The sequence below is a fragment of the Fundulus heteroclitus genome, chromosome 16 (genome assembly GCF_011125445.2).
Source record: "Fundulus heteroclitus isolate FHET01 chromosome 16, MU-UCD_Fhet_4.1, whole genome shotgun sequence".
Classification (NCBI taxonomy): Eukaryota; Metazoa; Chordata; class Actinopteri; order Cyprinodontiformes; family Fundulidae; genus Fundulus; species Fundulus heteroclitus.
This window is the reverse complement of record NC_046376.1, coordinates 27,571,918-27,582,139: the sequence shown is the minus strand read 5'-3', so window position 1 is coordinate 27,582,139 and position 10,222 is coordinate 27,571,918. Positions and strand designations below refer to the sequence as shown.

General features: G+C 42.5%; 1 protein-coding gene across 1 annotated transcript in view; it reads left to right on the top strand.

The window, feature by feature from the left end:
- Positions 1-273: 273 nt before the first annotated feature.
- Positions 274-10,222, top strand: part of slc29a4 (solute carrier family 29 member 4) — a 28,789-nt gene continuing 18,840 nt past the window's right edge. Inside the window, exons 1-2 of the mRNA XM_021309436.2 lie at positions 274-539; positions 7,782-8,170. Coding sequence (XP_021165111.1) covers positions 7,915-8,170 — 256 coding nt within the window. The 5' untranslated portion in view covers positions 274-539; positions 7,782-7,914. The remainder of the gene's footprint in view (positions 540-7,781; positions 8,171-10,222) is intronic.

Genomic DNA, 10,222 nt, shown 5'->3' with positions numbered 1-10,222 from the left:
TGTGTGTGTGTGTGTGTGTGTGAGAGAGAGAGAGAGAGAGAGAGAGAGAGAGAGAGAGAGAGAGAGCTGTGAGGGATTTTCTCTTCTCTCATTCAGCCGTCTATAAATAAAACCCGGATTGCAGTGAGCATGAAACATCTTGTTAAACATGAATTAGGATGTATTCATCTCCGACTCTAGCAGTGCTTTCCTAAAGATTGCAAAAAAAAAGCAACAGCCAGAGGCGACTCACCCCGCCCCCTCCTCATCCTCCTCTCTTCTCCTCCGCCTCCCCCTCCCTCCCCTCATCAGTCCATCCATCCATTCATCCGCGCCTCCTCCCTTTCTTCTCTCCCGCTGGATGGTGCGTTGGGAGCGCGCCCAGGAAGGCACCGGAGCCCCCCTTCTTCTTCATCTTCTTCTTCTCGGATGGAGACGGGCTGAGCAGGGTCCTGGTCCGGCCGGCGCAGTCCACCTCCTCCAGGGTCTCGCTGAAAGCTCTTCTCTCTGGATAGTGCCGCTGCTGAGAGCCGGAGAAAGCGGCGAGAAGGGGAGACGCGGTAGGTACAGGGGGCCATTAAAAAGAACCTGTTGTTACAGTGTTTCTTGTTTTCTGCGCGACAGAGAAATCGCGGCGCAAATAGAGAAATAAACATAAAGGAAGAAGAGCGGCCGGACACTGTTGTTGGCTTGATTGGGATGTTTTTATTATGGTTATTATAGGAAGAACTTCAGATTATCCTCTGTTGATAAATCCCCCAGTGACCAGCCGTACTATTGTGTTGTATTGTTTCTCTCTTGTCCTTTGGTTCATTGCATTTTTTTACGCACAAGAAAAACGCGTGAGATAACCTAATTAGAGTTAAAGTCAACACGTTCATCTCTAGATTTACCCCCACCTCCCTTTATGTTGAACCCACAATAGAGGCTGCCTGCCGCGGATTCAGGCGGTGGCGCAGGGGGCGCGCGCACCCCCCTTTTGGAGACCAAAAGTATTTTTTAAAGAGCCCGAAATTTTAAACATCCTTCATAGAATTACGATTAAAAGCCAGTACCTGTCATTTAGAACGCACTGTGACGCCGGCGCGGCATAAATTGTCGTCGCAATCACCGATACTGGCGGCGGCATTTAGTGCCCAAATATGGGCAGTAATGGCGGCCTGACGTCACATCCTGTGTTGTTTCTTAGCAGAGGCACTGCGCTCACACAGGTGTGATAAACAACAATTATTTCAGATTCCCAGAGGACTTCACCATTGAAATTTTCTAGAGCTATTATTGAAGCAACAATGCCCACGTGCATGGCGGTTTGATGTTGCAATACATCGGGTAAAAGTGGAAAAAACATCTCAAAAATAAGGAGACCGCTGCCGCAGCAGACAGATTCAACTCACATCATTCCTTTTTGGTCTCCTTGCCTCAAACTGGTATGGCTGGATTTTGTCAAAAATCAGGTTGCTGTCAAGAAAGTCTTCTATATATTCCAAATCGCTCTCAGATGATGATGATAAATCCATGAAACTCCATCACTATCGCTAAATAATCACTCTCTGCCGCACCGGTCGTCGCCATGTTGGATAATAGCGCGCAGTGACGAGCATGTTCTTCTTCTACTTCTTCTTCTTCTTCTTCTTCTGTTGTGTTTTCTGGCAGTTTACATCCTGTGTGCATTACCGCCATCAGCTGGACGGAGATGTAATTTAGAAATATATTTTCCTATATATCTTTATATCTTAATGAAACTAAATTATATCTATACTTACACACTCACACACACATACACACTAAATCCTCCCAGCTAACTCTGTATCTTTTAAATATTTAATAAGTGCTTTAAATATTTTATCTGATTGATGCTTCCCTAATAAATCAGCCATCTTTACTGAACTCCCCAATACCCTTTCCAGTTCTTTCCTCTCTTTTATATATTTTCTACAATAAATCAAAACATGTTCTACTTCTTCGATTTCTCCACAATAAGAACAATTGCCTGTTGGATGTTTCCCTATTATTTTTAAACCAGTACTTAAACTAGTATGCCCTATCCTCAACCTGTTTATCTATATTTCCTCTCTTCTATTCATTATACTATTATATCTTATGATAATATCTTTCTGTATTTTATATAAATGTCTTCCTTTTTCTTCTAAATTCCATCTCTCCTGCCATATATTATTTATTTTATCTTTAATAATTACTTTTATTTCTTTTCTACTTAGCGGGACATCATATTCAATTTCTCTTGCCTTAACTGCTTCTTTAGCTAATTTATCTACTTTTTCATTTCCTAAAATTCCTTTATGTGCTGGAACCCATGTAAATCGAATACTTATTTTTTGTTGCTTTATACCATATATTAAATAACTGACTTCATCTAGAAGATCTTGACGGCTTTCAGATTTTCCACTTTTAAAACTAGTCAGGCAAGACAATGAATCTGAACAGATAACTACATTTCTATGCTTCACCTCCAGCACCCATTGTAATGCCATAATAATTGCCAACATCTCTGCTGAAAAAATTGATAAATTATCTGTTGTTCTTCTTTTTATAGAAATTTTTTCTTTCAGAATATATACTGCTACTCCTGTTTTACCATTTTCCTGTTTTGATGCATCTGTATATATTTGTGTCATATTTTTATACCTTATAACTAAATACTGCTGCATAATTTGATACAAACCTCCACAGGACTGTTCTATTTTTTTGGTTTCTAAATTTACTGTTGACATTTCAAAAAAACCATGGAGCAATTTTAGATGTAATTACAGTATGCTATATTACTTATACCAGAATACTCTGCATAAATATTTCCTTCCCATCCAAAACTCCTTATGTGATGGCCATATTCCCAACATTCTCTGAATATCTGTTTAGTAGGGTGATTTTCCTCATGTCCTTATAAATTTAACCAGTAATGTATTGACAGTTTCATTCTCCTTAAGTCCAGTGGAATTACTCTAGTAATCACCTGAAGAGCAGGAATTAGAGATGTTCTAAAAGCACCACAACATATTCTAAGCGCTTTGGCTTGGATTCTATCTAAATCTAATAACAAAGAATTTGCAGCTGACTTATAAACGATACATCCATAGTCCAACACATATCGAATTAAAACATCATATATTCTTTTCAAAGATGTACTAGTTGCCCCCCAGTCATTCCCTGACAAACATCTCAAAATATTAATACCTTTTTTACATTTATCAATGATCTTCTGTATATGTATCTTAAATGAAAGTTTTTCATCAAACCATACGCCGAGGTACCTTACGATATTTACCTGTTTCAATTTATGCCCATATAATATAAGATCTACTGTTGGATTAACCCTTTTCCTTGAAAAACATGCTGAGGTCAACAATGGGACAGGAAAGGTTTGTGGCTTTGCTACTTATGTATGTCCACAAGGACATTCATTTAGACATCAACAAAATCATACACACATTTGCCCAGAAGCATCCTAGAGGGTTGACATTCATAAACCCATTATCATCATCATCATAAAGTTGAAGGTGTTGTAGAAGAGAGCAATATTCTTTGTCAAGTCTCACAGTTCTATTATAGGCTTATGGCTTAACTTCACCGTACATGTTCATTGGTTTAACTTACTTTAAAAAAAAATTCTCAACATGGTTTATCTTGTTAAAATGTGTTAAAAAATCCTTTGTCACTTGAACTATACCAAACTGTTCTTAAGTCCTTGGGTCTTTCTAAGTATTTTTTTTCTTAATATAGTTTATATGGTTAAAATATATTGTTAAAATACATGTATATTTTTAAAACTCTTTTGTCACTTGAACCATACCAAACTGTTCTTTAGTCCTTGGGTCTTTTTATTTCATTTTCTGTATACATATCATTTCTGGAAATAAAGAAAATCTTTGTTTGATTAATTGTTGATAAGGATAATTTTTTCTTCAAACTACTTTTTAACCTTGTGCATGCTGTAAAAAGCACGAGATTTTGACTTAAAAACCCATTTTCAATTACAATAAGGTAATCATGCTAATTCCACTTATGTTCATCCATTAAAATTATTATCAATTAAAAAATCCTTAGATGAATAATTAGGGTAGTGTGAAAGAATAAAGATGGCATTCTTTGGTCGTTTAGCCTCACATTGTCTCGACCCCATGACCCTTGACCCCATGACCCTGAGGTGCGCACCCCCCTTTGAAAAATCCTGGATCCGCCCCTGGCTGCAGCATAATAGCGGCGACGAACTGCAATTCAATTACTATCTTTGGCTGGAGCCTTTTCACTTAGCCGAGGAGGGGTTGCGAGCGCCGCCCCAAGTCCGGACGTGGGAACTCTGCAGAACATGGCTGTGACACACCAGCGGACGGGCTGGATTCAACCCATCACTGCCAGCCTGTACTCAAACATCACTTCTCCCACTGGATGCATTCATCCTGCAGCCAGGGGCTGTTTAGATGTCACCTGCCCACGTCATCTGTCTTTCCCGGGGGTTAAAATAGGATTTTCGCGCAAATGAATCCTTGCTTCACACCAGGGCATTAGAGGTTAGCAGACAGGTGGTGGTGTGCGCTCACACAGCGAGATTAGCCTCTGTGCATGCATGCGTCCCTGTTTATTCATTTCATTTTTTTTTATTTTTTTTTGCAGTGCTTGCAAGGAAAGCTGTTTTCAGTGGTTCAAGCTTTGAATAACAAGGTTATCCCTCCCAATTCCCTGTTGATTTGAGTCAATACATGCATATTTATTTTAAACTAAGCTTCACCCCAGTGATGGTTTTTGGCAGATGTCGCTTTCCCTTCAGGGGACAAACCAGGGCCACCTGAGGCAAAAGATAAACTGCTGACATAAACAAACAAAGGCAAAGTTTTTAATCAGAGAATAATTACAAGTCAGTAAATCTTGTGGATTATTAATCTGGTCAGTGGAGCTGTAGAGGTTGGCTGTTAATCAGCCTTGACTTTTCTGGTTTTAATGAACGTAATCAACACCAGGTGCACTAAATGGGCAAGAGTGAGACGAGTCTCCAAAAAGGAATGGTCTTCATGTGGAGGCCACAGACATTTTACCCTCCTCAGTTTTAGCTACTGCTTTTCAGCAGTTTTGCAAAGAACCAGCGTTAGCTTCACTACTGGTAGCAAGACGCGATACCCGGACCAGTGGTTGCACAGGCAGTCCAAGTCCACCATGGTGGAACATCATTGCCAAAAGGTTTGCTGTGTCTCCCAGTATGGTCTCAAGAGCATGGAGGAGATTCCAGGAGACTGTTGCTCTAGCTGGGCAGGGCTGTTGGAGGTCCTTAACCCATCATCAGGACCGGTGTCTGTATGTGCAAGGAGGAACAGGATACTGCCAGAGCCCTGCAGAGTGACCTCCAGTGGGCCTCTGGCGTGAATGTGTCTGACCAAACCATTGGAAACAAGACTTCATGAGGGTGGCCTCAGCGCCTGACATCCTCAATAGGCTCTGTGCTCATTGCTTGGTGCCGTGGAGCGTGACTGGCATTTCCCAGAGAGCACTAGAATCGTCTGGTTCGGCGTTGGCATCCTTTTCCCAGCTGAGGGCACGTTCGCTCTGCGCTCATAGACATGAAGGGAGAAGCTGTGGTGAACGTTATGCTGCCTGTAACATTGCTCAGCTTGATTGGTTTGGTGGTGGGTCAATGTTGGTCTGGTGAGGCACATCCCTGGAGAGACATGCAGGATTAACAATGGCGCCCTGACTGCCATTAGGTATCAGGATGACGTCCGTAAACCCATTGTTAAACCCTTCGCTGGTGTAGTGGGTCCTGGTTCCTCCTGGTGCACGATAATGGTAAGCCTCATGTGGAAAGAGTGTGCAGGCATTTCCTGGAGGATGAAGGAATTTGTATTGTTGACTGGCCTCTCTGCCTCCCTGGCCTAAATCCAACAGAACATCTCTGGGACATCCTGTTCAGGTCCATCCAATGCCAGGTTGCACCTTAGACTGTCCAGGAGCTCTGATGCCCTGCTCTGGATCAAGGAGATGTCCATTCATCTGATTTGGAGCATGCCCTGACATTGCCAGGCACACATACAGGCACGTGGGGCCATACTACCCACTGAATACCATTTCAAGTTGCTGCAATCACATTTCAGCAAATTGTACCAGCCGGCTGCTTTAGTATTTCCTTTTCATCTCGCCTATGAAAAGTGTGTTTTAGTTTCTTGGGGTCTTGTTCACATATGAGGGGAGAATGGAGTGGGACGGGTAGCCAGGCACTCCCTTAGAAATGGGCTGAGGAGCCAGCCATTCAGGAGGGGCTCAGGGTAGAGCCACTGCTTAGGGGATTTGTTGCGAATGTCCTCTGGACTTCTCCCTCGGGAAGTATTCCAGGCCTGAGATCAAGTCAGGCCTCCCCCAGAAGAGCAGGAGGTGTCTGGGGAGAAGGAAGTCTGGGTGTCCCTCATGAGTCTGCTGTCTGGTCCCACATAAGTACGAGTACGTTTCACGAGCACTTTCACGGATAAGTACGATGAGTATGCGTGCTTTGTCTGTGACTTCGGATTAAGCCCTCTGTGGGTTGATCATTTTCAACTAATTATGTTACATACTTTTGTTCCTAACACATCACCCGTTTCATATCAGTACGAATATCCAGCAGGATTTTTTTCCAGCTGAAATCTGATTGGTTTTTAAAGTGTTCCTTTAATTGTTTGAGCAGTCGGTGGGAATGCACACCTCCTGTGTTGTGGACAACAAAGCTAAAGCATTGCTGCGCAGCACAAGTAGGTGACACTGAAGTGTGTATCTGAGGCAGTGCTGAATAAAAAGATCTTTCTATCTTTCTATCTTGGACTTGTGTTGTATATAACAGATATTATGTATAATAAATATTTTTTTTCTAAAAGCCATATAAGTTTTGCAGCTCTTTTTAAATGTTGTTTATTCTTTTATGATGAAAAGTAAAAGAGAAAAGGTGTAAGTACAGACACCAAAGATAACATGAGTTTAATAAAAAATAAATAAAAATAAACAGTAAATGTCAGCCATTCTGTCGCTGTTTGAAGGTCCGGGTCTGGTTTGTGCTTTTTGATTTTGTCTGCAAAAAGTGAATTCTTTGGACATTAGTATTTCAGTAATGACAGTCCTCGTTATTATTATTAAATGATAAAAGACTGAGACTGAGACACACAGCTAGACTCCTTTTACTAATTAGGTGACTTCTGTAGATCTTTGGTGGCACTGGATTTTATTTATGAGCATCAGAGAAAAGGAGGCTGAATAAAAACGCATGCCGCACCTTTCTATTTCTTTCTATTTGCAACAAATGTATGAGAAGCATTTCATTACTATTTCGCATTAGCGCATGTCATAAAATACAAATAAAATAACGTAATTTGTGGCTGTAATTTCGAAAAAATGTAAAGATGTTCAAAGGTTGTGAATAATTTTTGTCGTCTTAAGCAGAACCTTTGGAGGGAACTTGATGATGACCTCTCTTATTACACTTTTAAAACCCCTCACCTAAAAACACAGGAAACCTTTAATTTAGAGCGCAGAAGCTGGTTGCTTTCAACTTAATCATTAATTGACTTTGTTTTTCCGTTTCCGCTCCCCCCTGCTTTGTGTTGTCTTCGTTTACCGTGTTGTGTTCCCCCTCACCCGGCTAGCCCTCCTGTCAGCCATCCGTAGTCACTTCCTCATTGAGTATGCCTCTCACACGTCAACATACACCAAAGCAAACAGCTTTTTAATGAGTCACTAAAGTTATTTTCAGCAAAGCTCTGACGGATCATCCGTTTCAGTCTCTGCCGTTCCTTTCTCATCTCAGCCCTGTCTCCTCTTGTTTCTCCCTACAGAGCCTCCATCCCCCCGAAGGTCTCCTGAATCTCTTCCAGGGCGTGTCACTGGGATTCTGATTAACATGCGCGCTCTGGAGTGCGTGTAGCACCCTTTCAGCTCAGAGGAGTCTTTCGCGTGCTTTTCGTCTCCATGCATTCTTCGAGGGCAGAGGTGGGCTCGGTGGGAGCGGAGCGCCGAAGGCCCACGCCGGCCCAGACGCCCGAGGAATGGGACGGGTGGAGGGAGCGGGGAACGGCTGGATGGAGGGATGCGGGGAGGGAAGGCTGGAGAGAGGGAAGGGAGAGCGGCGTGGTGCAGAGCTACAGCTTCGATTCGTACCAGCTGGAGGAAGAGGAGATCAGTAAGGATGCCCCAGAGCGAGGAGTGCTAGCTCTGTCTGAGCCTGGTGAGTACTTCTGACTCTCTCTCTCTCTCTCTCTCTCTCTCTCTCTCTCTCTCTCTCTCTGTGTTACTATTTACAGAAAAGTCGGCAGAGGAACAAAGTGGTTTTAATGTAGTAGTATATCAGGAGTTGGAGGTGCAGGATATTAGAAACGTGAAAGAACAGCGTGTAACAACCACACTCACGGCTGGAGGCCCTGTTGTAATCCTGGGACTGGCTGGGGCTTTAATTATGAGCATTTCCAAGGGAATTAAATCCGCCTTGGTCTTGTGCTAAGATGAAAAAATGAGCCACACAGGCTCCAATACATGTGCTGTAGGTATTCCCTCGCCGTTAGGACAGATCGATTCTTCCTCGTTATTTTTTTTATTATTATTACGTCACTGGGTTACCCCCATGGTACTTTAAAAATATAAAAAGTATTTCTTGTTCTTGTGTGAAATGAGTCTGGGTCAAATACAGGTGACTGATGAGCATGTCCAGATACCGGAGCAGGAGGAGGAGACGAGCGTGAATTGTGTAAAAGAAGGAGGGCAGTCCTGTTAACACATAATTGCTTTGTTGCCTGGTTACACAGGTGGTACAAAGGCCACTAATTAGATCATGAGTGAAGGACTCACAACGAGGGCCCTGGATAGCCTTTCTGTGCTCCCAGACACTCATCTGTTTCTTGTTTCCCGGTGCTGGCTCCTGTGCTCTCCCCGTATTCACCTTCAGCTTCCTTTGAAAGTCAAAAACAGAAAACAGATTGCCCAGATATTTTAATTTTCGAAACATACTATTTTCTGGTGTCGTCACAATAAACACTGCTGACTTTCAGCAAGAAGGTCCTGGGTTTGAATCCTGGCCTGGGGTCTTTCTGCATGGCATTTACATGTTCTCCATGTGCATGCGTGGGTTCTTCTCCAGGTTCTCCTGCTTCCTCCTACAGTCCAAAAGCATGACTGATGGATTAACTGGTTTCTAGAAATCCCTTTAGGTGTAAGCGTGGGCCGTGGTTGCTTGTCCTGTGTGTTTCTGTGTCTCCCTGTGATGGACCGGCGATCGGTCCAGGGTGCACCATGTTTCTCGCCCAATGACCGCTGGAGAGAAGCACCAACTGCGCCACTGTGCAGCCCTGCTTTAAAAACGTTATATCCTACTTTTAGCCTATTTGTAATTCAGAAGCCATCATCTGCACAAGTGCAGGAAATGTTCTGTGAGCACATTATGAATGCAGAAAGATAAATATATAAAGCTTGAGAAACATTTCTCGCTGTCACAAATAAGACGTTGCTTATTTTGGCAACCTGATGCCAAACTACCTCCTACATACTTGGCTCTCTCATTAAAAAGTCCCTGGCACTAATGTTCGCTTTGAAAGAGACCCACTCTAAACATGAATGCATCAGTTGCTATGATTAAATGTGACTAGGGATGTTTTGAAGGTGACAAAGTGAGTCTCACCATTGGGGATTCAGAGTTTAAACCAGCTGGTGTTTGTGTCTGAGTGTTTCTTTCACAGTCACAAGACAGGAATAATTGGTTATGGTTGTTAGTTTCCATCGGCAGAAGGTGTAAGCGTGAGGGGTTGTCTGTTAGGTAATCTGTAATGCCATGCGTTAAAACGTGTCCAGTGAGAACACAACTGCATGTTTGGTAGCAATTAAAGTACACTTCAGCACACTTTCAGAATCTAAACCATCAAACCTCCTCAGGAATTTCAAACTTCTCTGTAGTACACAGCAATGCTGGACGACCCCCAATGCAAAAATTCAAAATGCAAATTCTGCGCTCCTTCCAACCGGTTGATTTCTCTCCAGTGTTCAGATGTGTGTGGCAGCACATTTCTCCCAAACTGTGTCACCAGAGTACTTTATGTGAGCAAACAATGCAGTGGTTGTTGCAAAAACAGCAACAGTGAATGGAAGCTGCCAAAAGTCTCCCTCTACTACACCTGATATGTCCCTGTTTTACTTGACAAGATTTAACCACACTACAATAATGTAGACCTTAAAATGTTTTACAGTTAGTCACACATTTACAACTATTTATATAAATGGCTTTATTACATCA